The sequence below is a fragment of the Balaenoptera physalus genome (genome assembly GCF_965194825.1).
Source record: "Balaenoptera physalus genome assembly, chromosome: 3".
NCBI classification, from domain to species: Eukaryota; Metazoa; Chordata; class Mammalia; order Artiodactyla; family Balaenopteridae; genus Balaenoptera; species Balaenoptera physalus.
Window position 1 is genome coordinate 13550298 of NC_138890.1, and position 23057 is coordinate 13573354.

Genomic DNA, 23057 nt, shown 5'->3' on the forward strand with positions numbered 1-23057 from the left:
GTTCCCAGGGCGGTGAGCATGGGCTTGGTGGGAAATAGGAATGGTGCGTACGCATGCATGTGTGTGTGCAAGTGTGTGCGCACATCTGTGTCTGTATATATACATGTGGTTTTGAGTCTGCATGTGCACATGTGTCTTTGTATGTGTGTACGTATGCATGTACATGCACACGTGTGTGTATATATGGGGAGCTTCAAAACCAGATGAGACCAACTGGAAATCCTGGCATTTAGTGTGAGTCTGGAGTCAGGCTCCCAGGCCTCAGTTTCTCCACTGGGAAATGGGCCAGTTTCTGCTGGATGTGAAGATTAGAGTCCAGAGAGACCACTGTCTATCAGAAGATTTGTCACAGATTTGTCTGAGCTACAGGCTGCGAAGCTGACACCTGTGATCTCCTTTGATTCTCAAAGCAAACCCAAGGCTCAGTTTATCATCCACGTTTTCATAGACAATGAATTTTTGTCACTCTAAAATCATGCAAGCAAAAGCTTTCAAACCACACAGAAATGTATGAGGTAAACAGGAAAAATTCCACCCGCAGCTCAGCCCACTTCCCAAGGACCCCTGTTGATAGGTGGGTGTGGAGTTTTCCAGAATTTGTCTGTGACGGTGCATGGTGCAGGTGTATGTGTTGAGTTTTTATCTCTATTTCCATATAGTTCAATACAGTGTATTAAAACAGCAATGTATGGGAATTCCCTGGTGGTCCAGTGGTTAGGACTCAGTGCTTTCACTGCCACAGGCCTGGGTTCAATCTCTGGGTGGGGAGCTAAGATCCCACAAGCCGTGCGGCACGGCCAAAAATTCAAACAAACAAACAAAAAAACGGCAATGTAAATACTGGAGAAAAGTGGCTTTTCAATTAATGGTACATTTTGGACTCCCCAAGCTCATACATCATCATCTGATGTTATGGATGAAGGAGATGGAGTCCCAGAAGTCATGGGGCTTGCTCAAGGTCACGCACTGTCGTGCCCCCGGTCTAGGACTTGACTTGGGTCTGCCTGTCCCACCCCAAAGCGGGTCCCCTTCAGACACTGTACAAAATACACTTGTTCATTGTCCTTTCATGAAACACTCATTCAATGCTGGGGGTTTAAAGACAAGAAGGCCCAGGTGAAGGAGCTCTCAAGCCAGGTGAGACAGGGCCAGACTTGGATGCCCCAAGCCAGGGGTGTAAGGGACAGACCTGGGGAAGCCAAAGGGGCAGCAGGGCCTCTGTCAGGGAGAGCAAGACGGGCTGCCTGGAGGAGGAGACATGGGAAATGGGCCTTGAAGGTTGAATGGAGGTCCGGCAGGCATAGTGGAGCCTGGGGGCAGGGTGGAGAGTCACCCCCACTGATGGCCAGCTGGGCAGCTTAGGAGTTTCCCTAACACTTGACATCCAGGAGTAGGAGCCAATACTTGACCCCAGGGCTCAACCGTAAGTCTCAACAACAGGCTCAAAAGTTTGCTGCCTGCTGCAGCACAGTGCCAGCCCTACCTAGATGGGGAAACTGAGGCTCAAGCAGGCACTGAGACTTTGGAGAACTCATTGTGCAGCCTGAGACCAGGCTCTTCCCCTTTCTGGTCCTCAGTTTCTCCATCTTTACAATAGGACAAGACAGCTGGCAGAGTCGTGTAGTTGGGCAGGAGTTTGGCTCCAGCCCCAGCAATAACTGTCACCCCTGCTCCTCCCCTCCGACTGTCCCCATGCCCCAAACACATGGGAGTTTGACAATTTACCCCTCTCCTAGGGACTGGACCCTAGGCCTCAGCCCCTCCTCAGTGGAAGGGGGGCAGTTTGGGGGTGTGACCCCCACCCTCGGGCTGGCCAGGGAGGGGTGAGGAGGGCACGCAGTGAAGGGGGTTATGGATCCTCAAGGACAATGCCTACTTCACAGGTGGGGAAACTGAAGCCCAAGAGGACAGGATATGGAAGGATCAGTAACAAAACCAGTCCCTCTAAACCCTCTCTAGGAGTGGTCCTGGATTACCCTGCAAATCGGCTGTACCATTTCACTAGAGGAAGCCAGGCACCTTGTCCCACCACCTGCTGTGACAGGCTCCCCTTCCCCTCCCCGCAACTCCCAGCTGGTGCATATCCAGCCCTCATGATGCCCCTTGGGTGGGTGTTGGCCAATTACTGGATAGAGGGGGAAGTCAAGGCCTGGAGAGGCAGGGTCCCCTGCCCAGGCCGATGGGCCCCCTGGGAAAACAAGGTCACCTGCTGCAGCTGTGCTGGCTCCAGAACGGTCAAAATTGGAGGGAGGGGGTGAAGGGGTTAGAGGGATCTGGGGGTAGAAGAGACGGGTGGCAGCTGGACCTGTGTCCTGAATATAGTGCAAGGACATGGTCCGGAGGGGTCAGGGCTGCAGGCTCTGGTTTGCAGTGGAGCACTTCCCAGGGTCCACAGCCCCACTATGCCCTGGCGAGGCAGGCACGGCTGGGGAAACAGGGGCACCCCCAGGGTTGCCCCCAAAGTCGGATGACACAGGAACACTGGAGGGAGGCAGTGAGGTGGGGAGACCCCAGAAATGCCATTTGTAGGGCTTTATCCACAAAGGTTTTCTACGATGTCGGGGCCAAAGTTTTGGGATAACCCATATGGCTACGGATGGGGAACTTGTGAGATAAATGACAGTCCAAGACATATATACATACTTAAATGTTTTTTGGAAAGTTAATTGGAAAAAAGCAAAAAGCAAAACAGAATGTGAAGTATAATTTTTTTTTTTTTAATAAATTTATTTATTTATTTATTTATTTTTGGCTGTGTTGGGTCTTTGTTGCTGTGCGCGGGCTTTCTCTAGTTGGGGCGAGACGGGGCTACTCTTCGTTGAGGTGCGCGGGCTTCTCACTGCGGTGGCTTCTCTTGTTGCGGAGCACGGGATCTAGGTGCTTGGGCTTCAGTAGTTGTGACACGCGGGCTCAGTAGTTGTGGCTTGCAGGCTCTAGAGCACAGGCTCAGTCGTTGTGGTCCCCGGGCTTAGTTGCTCCGTGGCATGTGGGATCTTCCCGGACCAGGGCTCAAACCCGTGTCCCCTGCACTGGCAGGCGGATTCTTAACCACTGCGCCACCCGGGAAGTCCAATTTTCATTTTTAAGGTCTGTATCTAAAATATGCCCATATATACAATCATCTAGGGACCTGCCTGGCGGTCCAGTGGTTAAGACTCCACGCTTCCATTGCAGGGGATGCAGGTTTGATCCCTGGTTGGGGAACTAAGATCCCACATGCTGCATGGCCAAAACTAAACAAAGAAAATAAAATAATCTACACATAGGGATCTGATACCTGAGCGCTGTGGGTCGTGGAAAATTATCTTCCCACAGAACACGCTTCTGTACCTTCTGACTTTAGCCAGGCATTACTTATTCACAAACAGTACCTGAAATCAAACTCATGTGGAAAGACTGTTGAGATGACGCGGAAGCAAGTCTCTAGGCGGCATGCATGGTAAGCCTTACTTTAAATTATTAAATTTATTTTTTGTTATTTTTACATGGGAGTGGGAAAGAGGGGAAACCTCTGTGCTTTGTTCCGCGTCTATCTGGGTCTTGCATTTTCAAAAATCTTTTACAAAGAAAATGTACTCATGTTGCTTGAACAGGCATGTTTGCATGTTATTATGCGCGCATGTTATGTAGGTCCGTGTGCAGGCATAGCAAAGGCCTGCTTTAACACTGGAGACTGGAGCTTCTCCGGCAGCACCCTCTGCCTCTCAAGGTCCTGGTCCAGAAGGCTTCCAGGGAGAGGAGAGGCTGTGGGGGGGAGGACGTGGAGGGGAGGGGCCCGCCAGGCTCAGAATGGCATGTTCAGGTTCCAGTTAGCCCTAAATGACAAGGTAGCAGAGGAAGAAATCCTTCCCAAATCGCAGAGGGGAAACTGAGGCTTGAGGTGGAGAGACCTGCCGGAGGTCAAAGCCTGAACAGCGTCCTGGGCTGGAGAACCTCATTCTGTGTGCCTTTGTCTAAGTGACCTTCCCCAGCCCTGCACAGTGATAAAGGGGAGCTGGGAAGGGCGTCTCCCAAGAGGGAGGAGGAAAATGGGTGGGGTCCTTGTAGGTTCTGAGCAACTTTCTCAGGGAGTGGCATTAAAGCTCACGGTCAGACACCAACCTCCAGGGCTCTGGTGAAGATGACAGCAAACGTGTGGGAGGTTCTTGGGTGACAAGAGCTCCCGTCATGATCACATGGGTCCTCGTCACTCCTGAGTGTCCTCTGGGACATAGTGAGAGGAGAGGTTCAGGGGTCTGACACCAGCTTCCTAAGGGGCCCTGTCTCCTCCATCCCCCCCTTTCTTGCTGACAAAGCACCCCAAACCCTTCCTGGGCTCCCTGCTACCCCGGGCACAACCATACCCCAGGCTCCTGCCCATTACACTGTGCTCAGGTGGAGGTCCCTGCAGGTCCTGTAGGTGCCAGGCTTGCCCACCTATGTGCTCTTTACCCTCCCTCCTCACCAGATGGGCCAAGGGGCTGCTGATGGAGGAATCAGACACAGGCTGGGCAGAATATGGGAACAGCAGGGAGCTTTGAAGATGTCCCACAGGCCAGCTCCTAACTCAGGGGGAAGCCCAAGTGGGCCTTGGTCTAACTCTGGCAGCTGGAACCCCGACCCTGAGATCAGGGAAGGCCTTGAGGTGGGTGGGTGAATTGTGGGCATCTCAGGTAAAGCTCCCATGTCCCGACACCCTCTCAAAGGCAGATTTCTGTACCCAGCAATAAACCCCCCTCTCCACAGAAAACAGGGTGGACCCACCCACTGTTTGGCCCTGATCACTACCTGCTTTCTGGTACCCTCTAGGCTTTCCCGGTGACTTACCAGGCCCCCCAGCTGCAGCATGCCAGTCAGAAAGGCCCCCGCAGGCAGAGGGCATGCCTGGGAGGCAGCAGTGTTTACGACCTGGCTCCACGTAGGCCCTACAACATCTACCATGTGTTCCCCAACCAGTCTGATTTAAAAACACATCAATGGAGACCATGGAAAACTGGGTTTCCTCTACATTTATTTCAACTGCTAAATGATTAACAACAACCACAACTTCTTAGATTAAAAAAAAGAAAAAAAACCCAAAGCTTCCATTTTGTAACATCACAAACGTCTTCTAGGTTTTACCAAGGACCAAAAACGCTAAATTTCTCTATATGATTTCCAGTGATGGAAACAAGGCAGAGACAGTAAGCACCCAAAGTGGTGAGTTAGCACTTTCCGGATGCCTGTCGTCCTCATGGAAGAGACCCTGGAACTAGAATGACAGAAAAGACACTGTGACTTTGACAAGGCTATGCAACTGCACATCGCACTTGCTCTCACGCGTGCTCCCCGTAGAGCGGTCTCTGCTGGAGAGGGCAAGGGCGGGCACAGAGGGCCAGCGCGCTGGTCCCCAGCTGACAGCTGGCACAGGGACGCACCACCACGCTCCTCCCCGGCCCACGCAATGCCTTCACTGCCTCAATGCCAACTCCACAGAAGCGCCACCTGAGTGCTTACAGGACTTTCCAGGCTCAAGAAGTAGGTGCTCCCTTTGACGACTGCCAAAGGCTCACAGTGTCAGCTCAAAGCAGGACACCCCCAGGAGGAGGAGTGGCAGGAGGCTGTGGGAACAGGGCTCAAACCCCGGGAATTCCTAAAGTATTTTACTTATAAATAAAAGCAGAGAAAGCCAAGGATGAGCATACTAGGACAAAGCGAATATGATGGTCAAAGCTACGCTTGAAGAAAGAGCCAGGACCCATGCTGGGGGGTGCACACCTCACTCAGCACCAAAGGGTGCTCTGTGAAAGGCCATGCGGGATCGAGGCCCTGTTCTCAGAGTTCTATCCCTTTACCTGACCCCCAGCCAATGTGGAAGGCTGTTGGAAAGATTAGAAGAGAAAGGAGGTGAACCCCCATAGCTGTGGTTCCCCCAAACCACACCACCCCTGCAGGCTATTTCAACTCTGCTGAAGAACCTCCAGCATGTCCGTGGCCATAAAGATCTGCCAGTTTCCAAAGCAACAAAAGTGACCAGAAGCAAGCAGAGCCCTGGGGACTACCCGTGGCATGAAGAAGGGCAACATCAGGCGGGCACGTGAGATGCTGGCACAGGCCCGTGACGCTGTGCTGGTGAGTGTGGGCCAGACAGACAAGACAGATCCAGAGAAGCCTGGGACTACAGCCCAGGAGGTCTCGGGCTTTGAGAAAGCAAGGATTTCACAACAGCCAATACAAGTGGCTGACAGGGAAACTCATTGCTGTGTCCCCCAAGCTTATAGTATCAGCAGGATCCTGTTTTCCAGACTTTAGCATGTATTTAAAACTTCAACACTGCTGCTTTATGAGGAAGGGCTGAGAGATTCCCACAGCCTGAGAATTTCGCATGTAGTTGCAAGAGGCAGAGTGCGAGAAGCTGGAAGGGGCGGCAATCATACGCCTTGAAATAGCAAACAGCTGCAGAGCCCACCCCAAGAGGATCCTTTCTGCTCTGTACAAAGGCCCTAATACAACAATTCTTTACACTGCCACACATGCAAAAAATGAAGAGTCTTGAAGAGTTTACACCTCCCACCCCTTTGTAGGAGAGACTCCATATGTGGTTTAAAAAAAAAAACAACTAGTTTGCTTTGTGGATTCTAAGAGACACGTAAATTTGGGGAAAGTTTCATGGGTGTAATGATTACTCCCCACTGAATACAGCTGCTGAATACATTGCTGAAATTTCGTTAAGTCTCTTGGGATGCATTTAAGAGATGAGACTCCATAAATAACACGTTCATCGAATCCAGTACCTCCACTTGTTTAAAGAGCTTCAGCACTCCGACTGACAGCTGTGGTACCAGAGCACAGACCTCATTATTACTGATTTATATTCCCTATTTAAATTTGAGAAGATACGATCTGTGACTGTTTCGGTATCAAGTTTGCTAGCAGATCACTTTTAGAGAGCAATGTGTCCAGGGACAGGAAAACCGACAGGAGCTGGTTCCTGAGCACTTAAAGGGCGCTGGTGCTTTCAAGGGCAGCCCCACCTTCTGAGCGGAACCAGGGGAGACTTGGAGAAGACTTGCTGCCAAAAGCATTTGGAAGAGGGTGAAAGGCAAAAGCAGATTGGAAATGGTGCGTTCTTTTTTTAAGAAAAAGAAAAGCCAGCGGGTGGAACCTCCGCACCAGAAACTGCAGAGACGTTTGTTTTTCGTGTACACACCAAACCTACTTGGGCACTGGTTCCAGGGCAGATCCGGGACAGAGGTGGCGTTTTAAGAGTAATTGCTGCTTCAAGCCTTATCTTTCTCACCAATGGTTTTCATCTATTCAGGGAGAGAACGATTTTGTTCAAAACTGAGATGGAAATTATGGGTGGGGAGGACAACTAAAAGGAGAGGAGAAAGATAGGATATTTATAGGCCAAAGGCCCCTCAGAAGGAAAAGGATTTGAAGACCCTCAGAAAGGGATGAGGCAGAGTGGCGTCCTCTGCAGCACCAGCTTCCAGGTCACCCTTACACTTGCAAGACACCAGGCCGCTCCCGTGGTGGCTTGTTTCCACAAGATGGCCACGTACAGTCGCACCTGGGAGCCCAGTGCTGAGGCCGCACCATGGGCTGCGTGCAGTGGCGCTTGGCGAGCATGGGGCTCGTTCCTTCAGCCTGGAAGGTGAGAGGTGGGACACATCCACATCCAAACACTCCTTGTTTCCCTCACAAAATTTTATGATCTTTTGGGGGGAGTGATATTTTGATGTTTGGGTTTTGAGCGGGGCACACTAACTTTTCTAGAGGAAGCGTCTCTGTGTACCAGAACATCAGCTTAGGCAGAATGCCCCCCACACTAGCTCACACACATACCTATTTGTTGGCCCGTTTGTGTCTGTACATCTGCATCATCCTCTGACGGAACACGTCAAACGTGTCTTCTTTGTGCTCCTGCCCGTCGGCACCCAACCCCTCCCCTTCCGAGGCAGTTCCCCTAAGGAGCAAAATGGAGAGTTAGCCACGCCTGAGCCCAGAGCCCGGCCACCAGGAGATGGAAAATAGCCTGAGCCATCAGAGTGGGACAGAGGTATGAGGGACACACAACAGTGACAGCAAGGGAGGGGGAAAATAAAGACACAAGTCACAGTGGGGAACAAGGGATACTCACCCGTGCAGGCATGCAAACTTTCTGAGAAGTGTGCTCAGAAGCCAGCCCCTGATTACAGCAGAAAGCCTCCCCAGCAGGTGCTAAGCTCAATTTTAACTGAAATGCTTGCTGGATGCTAATGGGGCTTAATAAACTCTGGGCCGTGCTCTACCCTGGCTAGTCTTCATGTGGGCTCCTGGAAAAGGGAAGTGGCTCTTAGCGTAACTACAGAGCATTATTACCACTCAAGCTTTTATGATAATAATGAATGTGGCCAAATGCCAGGGACCAAGTCTATGCAAGTGCAGCAAGGAGCTGTGTGAACACCTGCATATGTAAATGATCTGCTATAAGCCATGTTCGACATGAAGGAAACCAAGAATCAGGCTGCAGGTCAAAGGACTTAGGACCAGAATCCCACAGAAAGCCTCATCTCCCCAGGCACGGTTGCCCATCCCCACCCCTGGCCCCCAGCGCCCACTGCGTACACACTGACTGGCTCCCTGATGCCCTTCCCACAGGAGCCCAGGCCGTGGCCCTCCTTCCAGCCCATCTTCTGTAGCATCTGGAACCCCAGGTTCTTGTCGGTCAGTTTCTGCTGGGCGAAATCAAAGTCCTGGGGTTTCTGAGGAGAGAGAAGAGTGTGGCATGTGAGGTGCAGCAAAGCCCCTGGAGCAAGGGTCTGCGTGGGTTACACCTGGACATGGTCCAGTACTAACACCCCTAATGCCTCCCTGACTCCACAGATGCTCAAGATCAAGCCATGGTCCTGGCAACATTCCCTGGGTGGGTTGAGACCTCTAAAGGTTGTAGGTCACCAGCTTGAGGTATCCCCACAGAACCACGCCAGACCAGCCTCTCAGGCTTCACCGTGACCACTCTTGTTGCAGTGTTGAGGCTGTGAATTAAACTTCGTGAGACGATGGTGGGTCCTGGGGCCAAAGGGTGAGTAGGAAGAGCCCAGAGTGGAGACCTGGATAAAGAGAGTGGCCCTGTGATGACCAGAGGGCATATCCCAGGCTGAGGGACACAGGGCACAGGACCTGAGGCAGGAAGGCCCCTGGAGTGCAGGAGTCAGAGGGGCAGCAGGGCTAAGGCAGGAGGGATCCAGAAAGGCAGTGGAGAGAGGCTGTACAGAAAAATCGGTTCAAAGGGTCCTCCCTATTTGACCCCCACTCCTCTCCCACTGCTTCATTCATTCTCATGGGCTTCCAAAACTCTGAGCAGTGACCCCATCCTGGAAGCTTCCCTGGCTGCCCTCAGGCATTACTCAGCAAACCTGACTGACCTATGTGTCTGTCTGGTCCTTCCCAGGTCTGGAGCTCTGAGGGCTCCCCAAGGGCAGGGACCGGGTTTTACTTGGACTCTGGGGTCCATGTCTAGCACAGAGCAGACCTCACTGAGAGCCAGTGCAGCTGGGAAGAAGGATGGGGCCTGGGAAAGACCCTGTGGATGGAAAGGTAAGAAGCCCTAGAGGAAGTCTGGGCTCCAGAGCTGACTGTGGGAAGACAAATTAAAAAGCCTAGAGGCCTCTGGAGGAGGAGCCTGCCCCGTGTGAGCAAAGGGGATTTCCATTCACTCATGAATATTCATTAGCACCCACAGTGTGCTGGAACCGCTGGGCAGCTGGGGGCTCAGAGTCCCTGCCGCCTGAGCCTGTTTCTTTAATCCGTTTACTAAACACTGAACACAGCCTGTCCCCAGGGCCTCACATGCTCCCAGGGAGAAGGTTCCTCTGTCCTGATCAATGCAGCTGGGAGTAGTGGAGAGGGTCTGAGCAGGGGAAGTGTGGGAGGGGAAGAGGATGGGGAAGGCAGAGGGAAGGCTGGCCACGGGTCCCCAAATGGCAGGCTTGCATCCCCCTTCAGGAAAGCTGTTCAGGTGGGAGCAACAGGAGGAACAGGGGTCCACTCAGCTGGACAGATCTTTGTGAGTGTTCAACTGTGTCTAAGAATCACCCTGCCTGGTTTCCTGGGGCTGGAGCAAAGCCATGCACCATAGGCCAGGCTGAGGTGTGCACAGAGAGCTGCAGGGGAGACCTCCTCCCTGCCTGCAGTCACCCCAAAGAGAGACCCATGTTTGCAGGACACCAGCTGGCTGCACACCGGGTTAACACACATTTCATTTAATCCTCAAGGTATCTCCTACATGCAGGATAGGTGCAACTGCCCCACTTTACAGATGTAAAAACAGAACCCCAGGATTCACATGCCAAGATTAGATGGCCAGGCTGAGCCTGAAAAGGCTGCCTTCTCAGCAGGCTGTGCCTCACCCAGGCCACCAGATGGGTACCCGGGTGCTGGGTCAGCTTAAAACCCAACACAGCTGTTAAGACCACAAGCTTCGGGTACAGGAAGGTCCCTGCTCTCAGCTGTAACTGGGGTCACACTGACGCTTCCTCTGGCCATTGATATTGACGCAATGCACTCAGAACAGGTCTGAGCCACAACTTGGGCTTTGCTCACCCCCTGACACCAGCAGAGACCTCGCCTGGTTCCCCACTCACCTCCCTGACCTCTAGAGACCTGTGATGTCCCCACATGCATCCCAGGTGAGCTTGTCTAGCCTCACCTGCCCCGACATGTGTCAGCCAGCTGTCTGGAGTGTGTCCCCTTCTCCTTCCAATGACCTGCTCCCACAGGGGCTCCCCATTTCAGTCAATGGCAGCTCCATTCTCTTAACTGTCCAGGCCGACAACCCTGGAGTCACCCTGGACTCTTGGCTTTCTCTTCCACATCCAGTTCATGAGCAAGTCCCACCAACTCCACCTTCACCTCTCCTGGCCCACCGGCTCTGCCTCACCCCCCACCCCACAGGCTGCTCTCAACACAGCAGCCATAGTGGCCATGTCTTCCACCCAAATCCCCACCGTGGTTCTCCAATGCCTCTCCCAAAGAAGGGGCCACAGTGCTGACATCCATCTACAAGCCCTATGTGACCTGGGTGCTTGCCACCTCTACTTCCTCACCCCATCACTCCATTCTAGGCACAAAGGGCTCCCTACTGACCTGTGACTGATCTGGGGCTTCTCCTAGGCCTCCCTGCTTAAAGGGTACCCCCCAACCCACCTTATTCCTTGTCTCCCTTTGACCTGCTTCTCTGCACCCACAGCACCCACCATTCCTGGTCCTGCACATTTCTGTTGCTGCCAGCCCCGCTCATGGCTGCCTCTAGGTGGGCAGATGGAGCTGGGAGCACAAGAGGTGCTGACCAGTTAATAAACACACACACGCACGCACATGTACTCGGCGTACTAGCAAAGTAGCGCACTCTTTTAACCACAATTATAGTCTACTAAATCTGAACTTCTCATTGGCTGAGACATTATCTTGTTCATCTCTCCAATCCATTGCACATATCAGGCCTCACACGTCCATTAAATAGACTAATTACTCCCTCTTGTGGTTTTGGGCAATGCAAAACACTTTTAAGAAGTCCCGAGGGGCTTCCCTGGTGGCGCAGTGGTTGAGAGTCTGCCTGCCAATGCAGGAGACACGGGTTCGAGCACTGGTCTGGGAGGATCCCACATGCTGCAGAGCAACTAAGCCCGTGTGCCACAACTACTGAGCCTGCGCGTCTGGAGCCTGTGCTCCGCAACAAGAGAGGCCGTGACAGTGAGAGGCCCGCACACCGTGATGAAGAGTGGCCCCCACTCGCCGCAACTAGAGAAAGCCCTCGCACAGAAACGAAGACCCAACACAACCAAAAATAATAAATAAATAAATAAAAATTAAAAATAAATAAATAAATACAGGCTGTTGTTAACTGACAAGAGGCTTGTGCTTAAAAAAATATGAAGTCCCGGGAGAGAAAAGGCTGTGTGTTGTGCTTTGTATGCTGACACCTGGCCTGAAGTATGAGTATAGCTTAGTCACGCCGGTGCCCTTTGGAACTCTGGCAAACTCTGACTACGTCACACGTAAGGACTCACAGCCACGCTCACCTTCTTCTTGGTCACGGGACGACCCCGAGGCCTGTCATAGGCAATTCGAACTGGTTCGTGAACTGGAAGACAAAAGAAATGTATATATACACATATATGTACTTTCCCCGAATTATTTAGAAGATGAGGGTGCTGTAGTTTGGGCTTATAGCCCCTCTGCTGACAGAAGGTGGCTAGGAGCTGCACCACAGGGCCAGCCATTCGGCCCTGGCTCCTCTAAGGAATCGTGTGACCCACAGAGTGCAGAGGCAGAACAGAGGCTCAACTGAGGGCTGCCTTGCAGTGGGAGAGTCTACCTAAGCGTGACTCCCACGTTTATGACGAAGGACCTGACACGTGGATCATTTTCCATGACCGTAGGAATACATTTTGCTTCAACAAATGAGCTATTTGCAACACCGTGCCCTCCTCATGTCCCTGTGACTGTTCCATAGATAGAGAAGTAAAGTCCACTCAGAACTTTCTAGTAAAAACAACCATGCTTCTCATACACAGCACCACATCACATTATTATTATTGTTATTATTATATTTGACAAAGGAGATATCAGCAGGTCTGGTACTATCTCATCAACCACCCTATCAAAATAACTGAGAGCTTCTAAAGTAGAAAGAATTCCACTTTCCCCCCATGAAAGCCATCTTAACAAGCATTCTGATGTGCTACCACACTCTGATAAGTTCTGAAGGACATAAGAGTTTAGTAGAACAGTTAGAAATCCATTGCAACACCAAGGTTTCCAAACACAAACCACGAGAACTGTTCCTTTAGCAGGAGAAACTATACTGACACTGCTGGGTGTGAATATGATGGTCTCAATAACGTAGCACACACAGGCTCTCCGCACACGATGGAGGCCTGTTCACCAAAACCACCTGCCACACAAGCGTCGCAGCATCAGCTCCACACAGGCCCGGCTGTGTGGAGACCTGGGTGGGCAGCGAGCAGCCCAGCAAAAGGCGGGACATGATGTGGTTCACCTACTGACAGTCTAGAAAAGGCAAAACCACAAGGCCAGAAGATGGTCAGTGGTTGCCCGGGCTGGGTAGAGGAGGAAACTGCAGAGGGACAGAGACACTTCTCGGACGAGCTCCAGCTCAGCTGTACTGGGGGGGCTCATGCCTATACACCTTTGCCAAAACTCCATGAACTGTCCACTTGAAAAGGGTGCACCTTTACTGCTGGTAAATTGTACCTCAAGAACCTTGACCTTCCCCACAGGCAGGCAGGAGATGGTCTTCCATGGCCAAGGCTGGCAGAGCATGGGTTGCACAGCTCCCACTAACCGCTGCCCAAGACTGGTCCCGGTCCGTGTCCTCCTGCCTCATCGTCACTAAGCAGTCATCACTACCCTGGGGTCTTCGGGGGGGTGGGGGCACTCAGAAAGCTGGGCACGCCTCAAGATCACAGGCAGGAAACAGCCAAGATGACCCAGGCCCATTTCTTCCGCAGCCAGGACTCCCCTGTTGGAAGCTGAGCAATAATGGAAAATAACAAGCAGCATGTGGGGTGCTAGAAGCCAAACACAGCATCTCCTTAGAATGCCAACCTCAGACCAACTGGAAACGTCAGTTTCTCATGAACGTTTTGGACTGTGTGCAAAACCAATAGGACTATTTTAGGTTAAAAACATAAGACCGAAGAACTCCATGTTGTGTTGGCCCTGGGAGTGTTCTGGAAGGTAATGTCCAGGTTAGCTGGAGCAATCAGAGGCGGAAAGGGTGACGGGGTCCAGCTGGTCATCTTGCACCTGAACTTGGGCTGAGGGCCAGGTAAGTTCTTCAAAACAGTCAGACAACGTCTCCACAATTTTTCATGGCCCACAACTGAGCACCATGACTCCTCCTCAGGTGTTAAACAGAAGACCGTGCTGGGGGCACTGTGTCGATAGCCAGGCACTCACCTTTGGGCTCCTGGATGAGACACAGCCTCTTGGGAGCCGGAATCATGCCGACCTTCAACGACTTGCTGCTGACTCTCTTCCGGGGGAAGCAGGCCCCTGAGGAGGACTGTGACAGGGCAGGCGCACCAGCCGGGCCATCCTCGGCCACCTCGCTCAGGAGGCCATCAGCTGGGGGGCTGCCCTCCGAGCCCTCGGACTTGGTTGACCCTCCTGCTGGCCTGGAGGCCCCTCCAGGAGTGGGGGCCTCCTCACCCCTTTCCTCGTCCTCCTCCTCATCCTCCTCCTCGCCCTCATCTTCCTCAGGCATCACCTCTGGGCTCTCCAGCTCAGCCTCGTGCTGAGAGGGCTCATCCTCAAACTCTCCTTCCCCCTCCATGGGCTCCAGGGGGCTCTCCTGAGAATCGGCGCTCTTGCTGACATGAAGGTTCAGCGGAGATGACGTAAAGCAAATCGATGGGCACAGTTCAAATACTTTCTTTCGATAGAATTTGAAAGCTGAACTGTTTTGGTCATGTAGAAACCTGGGATAAAGATGAAATACATTGGTTAACCAGAGGGTTCTCTATAAACATTCCTATTTTCTGAAACTGTCCAAATGGACCTGACAAAGCTGGGGGTGGGACAAAGAAGCAAACTCATGACCTCTTTCCACCAGCTGTGGCTGATGGGCAGCTTTACAATGAGATAGAAGGCTTGAAGAGTATTAGTAATTTAACGAAGGAGCCAGAACGTAAGAGGCCTAATTGCTTTCTGGGGGAGGGAGCTGTAGGAACAAGGTATGCAGGGACGACCAGAGAACATGCTAGAACGAGCTCTAACACTACAGCCAGGAGATCTGACCTGGGCCTTACCTCATCTCTTTCTGATTACATCACTGGCCACTCTGGGCCTGTGTGTGCTCACTGTGACTCTCTGGTTCCTCCCATACTCCAGCCATGAGATGGAGAGAGGTGTGTCACCTCCTGCCTCATGTCCTGCAGCAAAGCTGCGTGAATGTGCTGGCAAAAAGGCCTCTCTGAGCCTCGGAGTCCAATGGCCCTAGCCACAGCTTGGAGCTGCGGCTGGTGTAGGAAACCAAAAACACACAAAATTTACTTGGGCCAAAGGAAAGACAGCCCTTGTTCTTGGACAGGACAACTCAGGCTCATAACGAAGTCAATTCTCCCTTAATTAAATATTAACGTATAAAAGTAAAAGCATCATTTTTTTCTGGATCTGAACATGATTCTTAAGTTCATATAGAAACATGAGTATGTAAGACTATCTAGGAAACCCCTGAACAAGATCAACAAGGGGCCCAGTTCCACCAGGTATTACAAGGTGTGCGAAGCCTCTACAGTTAAAACAGCGTGCTACTTGTTTATGGACAGACAGACCAAGAAAAAGGCCAGAAACACAGTATCTGATGAAGGTGGCCTCTCAAACCACTGTGAAAAAGAATAGTCTTTTCAACGAATGGTGTTGGGACAACTGGGCAGCTTTTTACAAAAATATTTAAATTGGATCTATGCTGTACTCTCTGCTCCTGAATAACCCTACACCAATCAGAGATCTAAATGTAAAAACCAAGCCATACAAGTTGTAGAAGAAAATACATAAATGTCTTTATAATCTGAGTGTAGGGAGATTCTTTCTAACTGTAACTCTGTATCCAGGTGCAACGAGATAAAACTGAGAAATTTGACTACATCAAACGTTTCTGCGCTGCAAAACATACCATAAGTAACGTGAAAGATAAATATCCAACTATGAAGGAAATAGATACAATTACATTACAGGTAAAAGGTCAGAGAAACTAGAAAGAATAAATCCAAAAAGCCCAATCAAGAAAATGGCAAAGATTAAGAACTTCTGCCCTCCAAAAGACACTGCTAGAATGAGAAAACAAGTCACAGACTGGGAGAAATTATCTGCAGACCACACACTTGACAAATAACTTGTATCAAGAATATATAACAAACTCTCCAAATTCATTAATAAGTAAATAAATGACCCAATAAAACAATGGGCCAAAGATCCGAGCAGACACTTCACTAAAGAAATACACAAGCACATGCAAAGATGCTCAGCACTGTTAGTCCTCAGAGAAACACAAATGAGAACCACAGTGGGACACCCCTCCCCCACACCAGGACGGCTAACATGAAGACTGACACTATCAAGTGCTGGTGAGGATGGAGAGGAAACAGAACTCTCACCCAAGGTGCTGGAAATGCAAAACTGTGCCACCACTTAGAAAGACAGTCTGGAAGTTTCTTCAAAAGTTAAACACAGACCCACCATGTGAGCCAGCCTTTCTCTGCCTCAGTATTTAGAAAGACACCACTTAGAAAGACAGTCTGGAAGTTTCTTCAAAAGTTAAACACAGACCCACCATGTGAGCCAGCCTTTCTCTGCCTCAGTATTTTACTGGAGAGAAATAAAAGCAGACCTTGTACATGACTGCTCACAGAAGGTTCATCTGAAATCGTCCCAGTCTGGAAACATCTCAATGCCATCAACAGCTGAATGGGTAGATAACTGTGGTCCAGCCATACAATGCGATACACTCAGCAAAAAACAGGAATGAACTATGGATACACACAACATGGATGAACCCGAATAATTATGTGGAGTAAGAAGCCAGACAAAAGGAGAGAACAAACTGCATTTATACAAAATTATAGAAAATACAAACTATTTACAGTGAGAGAGCCCTGATCAGCAGCTGCCTGCAGGAAGGGATGACAAGGAAATTTTTGAGTCATGGATGTGTTCATCATCTTGATGGTGGTGATGGCTGCATGAGTGTAAACACGCATTAAAACTTATTAGACAGGGACTTCCCTGGTGGCGCAGTGGTTAAGAATCCGCCTGCCAATGCAGGGTTCGAGCCCTGGTCCGGGAAGATCCCACATGCTGTGGAGCAACCAAGCCCGTGTGCCACAACTACTGAGCCCACGTGCCACAACTACTGAAGCCCGCGCGCCTAGAGCCCGTGCTCTGCAACAAGAGAAGCCACCACAATGAGAAGCCCGCGCTCCGCAAGGAAGAGTAGCCCCCACTCACTGCAACTAGAGAAAGCCCGCACGCAGCAACAAAGACCCAATGCAGCCAAAAATAAATTAATAAAAAAAACTTATTAGACAAATATGTGCAGTTTATGGCATGTCAATTATACCTCAACAAAACTTTTTTTTAAAAAAGGGCAAATGAGGGGCTTTCCTGGTGGCGCAGGGGTTGAGAATCTGCCTGCTAATGCAGGGGACACGGGTTCGAGCCCTGGTCTGGGAAGATCCCACATGCCGCAGAGCGACTAGGCCCGTGAGCCACAATTACTGAGCCTGCGCGTCTGGAGCCTGTGCTCTACAACAAGAGAGGCCACGATAGTGAGAGGCCCGCACAACGCGATGAAGAGTGGCCCCCGCTTGCTGCAACTAGAGAAAGCCCTCGCACAGAAACGAAGACCCAACACAGCCAAAAATAAATAAATAAATAAAATTAAAAAAGGGCAAATGATATGAACAGTTTACAGAAAGATATTCAAAGGACACAAGTTTATGAAAAGAGGTTCAATTTCACTCATAAGAAAAACGCAAACTAAAACTTCACTGAGAAAATTAGAAATTCCTCACCAATCCCACTGGCTCAAAGGCATGCCAAAAGGTGGGGGGTGGGGACAGGCACTCATGACACTCCTAGGAGAGTGGCCCTCAGGGAGGGGAATTTGCACTAACAAAACTTAGTTTGCATTGAACTATGATTCAACAATCCCCTTCTGGAAGATACCCAAAAATTCTCACCACAAACACAGATTGCGTGTAAGGCCAAACTAGAAGTGTGCGCTTAGCCACTACTGGGTCCCAGAAATGCTCCAGGAAATGTAAAGTTTTTAACTGTATTCTTAACTAAGCTGAGGCACGACTCTCCAGCATGTTGGGAGCAGGGTGAGGGCCCGGAACCCCTAGCTGGCAATAGGACACAATCCACACAGCATGGGAACCCCACCCACTCCAAGGGGAGCCCAGCCGGGTTACGGCTCAGTACTGGGAACACATGGCCCTCAGGCAGCCTCTCCCTGAAGGAGAACCCGCACCCTGCAGGCAGAGTGGGGCTCTGGTTCTGTGGCCTCTGGGCTGTGTAGTGTTGAATGATTACACCATCTGAAGAATGGAGAGGATAATGGTGCCCCCTCCTGGCACAAGGGTGACAAGCCATCACTGCGTGGAAGTGCTTGTTGCTCACACCTGGACCAAAACCCACCAACATGCTACATGAGCTGCACATTCTCGTCCTGCCCAGAGTAGCCAGCATGACCAGGGACAGTGCCCTCCTCCTCCTCAGACTCATGGGCGAGGACACACTCTCCTCTTTGCCTCTGCAAAGGTCCGGGGAAACTATAAGCCCCTTGGCCAGGGCATTCTCTCCCCCTTCCCCGGGCCAACGCCCACTGAACCTTAAGATCCAGCTTAAACTTCCCTCTGGGAGAGGCTTTTCCTGATGCCCCAGATGAGGGCAGGTCTCCCAACAACCTAAAACAGATGCTCCCTAACAGCCCTGAGCTCAGCAGAAGTGAAGTTGTGATTTATCCTGGGGCGACCCGCTGTGGGCTCTCAGGACACTCATGGGGTGAACTCCTGTGGGCTCTCAGGACACTCATTGGCTCAAATTAAAGGGGTGTGATGGGTACATACCAAAGGTCGGGGTTGTCAATGCTGTTTTCTATGCTGAATTGTTCAATCTCTGGTCCCACCTGAGCAACAAATTTGGCCAGTTTCTCTGCAGTCTCCATTGTCTTCGTATCAACTACAAAATAAAGCAACTGTCATGTATTGGTTCTGAGCTGCCGATTCCCATGTGAACATCGTGGGGTTGTGGAGGCTGATTACAAAGATGGCCCCTCACTGTACCCTTGCCCTTTGCCATGTGACTCTGCAGCTCTGTCCAGCAGAGGTGGACTCTCTTTTCTCCCCTTGAATTGGGGCTGGCCCTGGAACTCTTGCTGGCTAAGAATGTGACAGAAATGTGGAGTCCAGGCCTGAGAGGGCTCAAGCACCTCCTCTGCCTCTCCTGGATGCCCAAACCCGACTGTCAGGTGAACTGCTGGTGGGTGACAGGCATGTAGCCCACTACCCCTATCACCTCAGCTGACAGTTCCAGACAACTGGCCGCTGCCTGCAGACAGTGTGCAGGCCCGGCCCAGATGACTCAAACCAACACTGGATGCCTCCTGTTTGAAGCCACAGTTTGGATTTGCTTGTTACGTAGCAATAGCTAGAGAAATGTAGCAGTTGTGTAAATTTTTTCCCTCTCCATTCCCACCTAGTGCTGAGCGGGAAGCACTGGCCAGAGGGCAGGCCTGTTGCAGTAGGAGAAGGTAATGGCTGGGAGAAACAAAAGAAACTGCAGGTCAACTAACTCTAAGGAAGGAAACACAGAGACATTAGCGGGGAAGAGGAAGCAGAACGAGAACACGGGCAGCCTTATGGAACATATAACGGGCAAGAATAGAGAGAAATGGATCAAGGAGCTCAAAGCCCTAAGCATGCGCACATGGCACACCCTGCTGGCCAGCAGGAGGACCTTGCAGGGAAGCACAGAGTCACCAGGCAGCACCTCGTGTCAGCTCCACACTCAGGATAAGAGGAAGGGGGCAGCAGGAGTCTAGGGCCAGCCCCTTGAGGAAGCAAGAGGAGAGAGAGTGCCCCTGTGTGTGCCATCCTGGCCAGGTCCCTTTCGCTGCTGCCTGCTGCCCAGCCCAGCCCACTGAAGCCACCTGTCTCTGCAGAGACCCCCGGGGATAGATGAGCACTGGGGCTGCGGCCCAGAGGAGGGGGACAGGAGTGAGCACTCACCATCAGTAGACAGGCAGGGAGAAGAGGTCTGAGGGGCTTCGGAGACATCCACTCCTGCTGGCTTGGGGGATGGGCCTGAGGCTTCTGGGCTGGGGTCCCGAGGAGAGGGTCCGGCTGGGTCTGGCGGGCAGTCCTTGGCAGCATCATTTCCGTCTGGTTGGGGCGGCTTTCCCTGCAAGGAGCCTGGAGCCTGCCGGCCATGGTGTTTCAGCCTGGTGCCTGAGGAGAGGAGGGTCTGGGTCCCGGTGGTCGCTCTCCTCACTTTCCAGCCCCGGAGTCCTTGAGCTCGAAGCAGCCCCCGCCGCCGCCCTGGTAGGAGCCTCTTCTTGAGGCTCCGGACCGCCCGGGCATATAGCATGGCCCGGACTGCACATTCTGCCGCCATCGGCTTCTGATCTGCTCCTGGCAAGGTCTGGCTCATCCGCTGCATTTCTGCCAGCTTCAGCTTATAATATTTATACTCCAGACTACTGTCATCAGATAAAAACCTATATAACAAAAAAAGAATAGCAGGACATTTGTGAATACACCAGCATGACCAAATTGTCACTGTAAATACACTTCTGCAAACCCTTTCTACTTGGTGGCCTCCCTGCTGTTGGAGAGGCTCTGCCCGGCTCCACCAAGGACCCAGAGCTGGGCGCTGGTCATCTGTCCTGCTCAGAGTGACCACAGGGTGACCAGGAACTTTGACCGAACACTGGTCGACTCCTCCTCAATTTCCGTCATCAGCAGCCATGAAGGAGCTCCCAGCTCCTGGTGGCCTCGCAATACAAACCAGTTACCCTGAAACCATGGAAGCGCTCTGCTGTCAGGGAGAGGCAGGTGTTGCTCCTGGACATCACTTTCAGGAGATGACGCCCTTCAAATGGTGGACACTCAGCGACCTTTTAACTACATCATTAAGGCCAGTGTGCCACTGCTGTGAAATCACGTGCCAGCGTCATAATGAGAACAGTACAGAAAAGAGGAGTTTGAATTACATGTACTGACATAGAAAGAGATCTGTAATATGGCCCATGGAGAGCAAGCTAGAGAAGAGCAACATTGATACGTACCATATGAAACTGCTCTGTGTACATAACATCCACGTATATTTGTTTTTTTCACAAAGGTTGAAAGAATATAAAGCAAACTTAAGGATTTGCTCAAGGAACGGGTTAGAAAGGGGAAGGTCACATTATTTACTTTGTTGACCATTTCATTAGCACTTTCTTTCATGTCTATTAACCCTTTCCTTGTAGTCTCTGGGCTTTTTGCACCATTTCTTTCTTGCTTCATGAGTTGAATACTTACCTTCACTCTTTATTTCTGATACACACGCAAGGTCACACCTTTCCCCCAACCACTGTTATGGCTGCATTCTATATGCAATGCTCTCCCTGCTACTTCCTTCTGAAGAGTTTCTAATTCCAATTCTAATTCTCTTTCATACAAAAGTTATTTAGAAGCCTGTTTTATTTTGGCTGTTGCTGGTTTCAACTTCTATGCATTGCACGATGTGGCCCACGTGATTTTCCTTTCCTGGGATATTCTGTAATTTTCTCCACAACCTCATTCATAACAAGGTTTTTGTGAACGTTCAATCTCAGTTTGTGTTAAAGAACGAGTACTGTTTGGTGAGTATGGCAGTATTTCATGCGGCTTTTGGACTGCTTGACGTTGAGATCATATATTAGATGAGGTTCCCAACTACCAATAACAGAAACTGATTGGCTGTGAGGTGGCAGTGCACAGCAGGACACTGGCAGCACCGTGTGATGTGCCATGTCCCTGGTGGGCAGCTCCATATGAAGCTCCTGTTGATGCTCACTGCACAGTCAAGGTCTGGCTGGATATGAGGAAACAGCCTGTGTGCTGGCTCCTCTGCTGCCCTGGATACTCTGCTGGGCCAACAGCAGCATCCTGCAAGACTGCACCCTAACAAGCAAGGGTTCCCACATAAGGGAAGGTTGACCAACAGGGAAGCTCCAGTTCTCAAGTCAAACGCAGCCCCTCATCCAGGGCAGAAAGTGGAGTCAGTGCCCAGGTGACCTAGATCCCCACGATGTAAGTCCCTTTCCCCTGGTCGGTTCTAATGCCAAGTGCAGTGTGAGGACATAAGTCACAAACCCATCTCCCCTAGTTCTAGTGGAGCATAACATCAAGAGCATAGAATACTCCTAAGCTAGCCTGCCAGGTTCAAATCCCAGTGTAGCCACTTACTAGCCGTGAGATTTACTGAATCTTTCTGTGCCTCAGTTTCTCCATCTGTAAGATGAGACGGATGATAATAATAAGCTACTTCATCATGTTGCTGTGAGGCTTGACTTATACACTTTTCATTATAAGGAAAATGCTTTGAGGAATTCCCTGGTGGTCCAGTGGTTAGGACTCGGTGCTTTCACTTTTGGGGCCCGGGTTCGATCCCTGGTTGGGGAGCTAAGAACCCACGAGACCTGCAGTGTGGTCATAAAAAAAAAATAAAATAAAATAAAAAAGAGCAACATAGGCTTATCATCTCTAGAGATACAGAAGTAACTGTTAAAAGTAGTTTAATGAACTAAAAGCGACTGTCTCCAAGGAGTAGGACTTCCCTGGCCGTCCAGTGGTTAAGACTCTGCACTTCCACTGTAGGGGGCACGGGTTCAATCCCTGGTCAGGGAACTAAGATCCTGCATGCCGCATGGACACAGCCATGGTTTCTGCCATGGATATCATGGCAGAAACATTTTGCCTTTTGTGTTTACTTCAATTCATTTTTTTGGTAAATCACATACAAGTACTACTTTAACTTAAGAATTCAAATATACACACCAAAAACCTAAGTTTACTAGTTCTTTAACACTGTTTTTTGCACACTCTTTCTTCTTACAGTCTCTGGTTAATTCCTTCCGAAGGAGGTCACAGGCGATCAAGTCTCTGAGTCCAGCTCCCTAATCTGTTCTTCATCCAGGTCAGTTCTATCAGCCAACCACTGAGATCATTTCAGCAATCACATTTGTCAATTCCAAGATCCTTAATTGGTTCTTTTCCATAACAAGCAGTTCCTATTTCATGGATACAATATGCTATTATTCACCGAAGACTATTAACTACACATATGTACTTGTAGACAATCTTCTTTTTCTTATAGTAACTGTCTTCTTAGGAGCCAGATCTGCTGGGTTGGGTGGTCTTCTTTCATGCTGCCAGTTTCCCTCAAATACTTGGTTTAGAGCTCAATGCTCATTTCTGATTTGCAACCCCCTCCCACCACCACACATACACCCAGCTCTGGCTATGCTTCCGTCCGCCACCCCTGGCTGTCAGTGATCA

At 50.6% G+C, this 23057-nt stretch overlaps 1 protein-coding gene across 3 annotated transcripts in view; it reads right to left on the bottom strand.

Moving 5' to 3' along the window:
• Positions 1-4970: 4970 nt before the first annotated feature.
• Positions 4971-23057, bottom strand: part of SUGP2 (SURP and G-patch domain containing 2) — a 30545-nt gene continuing 12458 nt past the window's right edge. For 2 of the 3 annotated variants that reach the window (XM_082455584.1, XM_082455583.1), the window contains exons 5-11: positions 19761-20248; positions 18600-18711; positions 13927-14447; positions 12024-12085; positions 8569-8705; positions 7807-7927; positions 4971-5230 (exon numbers count right to left, since the gene is read on the bottom strand). In XM_082455584.1, the coding sequence (XP_082311710.1) occupies positions 7807-7927; positions 8569-8705; positions 12024-12085; positions 13927-14447; positions 18600-18711; positions 19761-20248 (1441 nt within the window). In that variant the 3' untranslated portion in view covers positions 4971-5230. Of the gene's footprint in view, positions 5231-7177; positions 7272-7806; positions 7928-8568; positions 8706-12023; positions 12086-13926; positions 14448-18599; positions 18712-19760; positions 20249-23057 lie in introns of all 3 variants that reach the window. The other variant, XR_014261879.1, reaches the window with a different exon arrangement.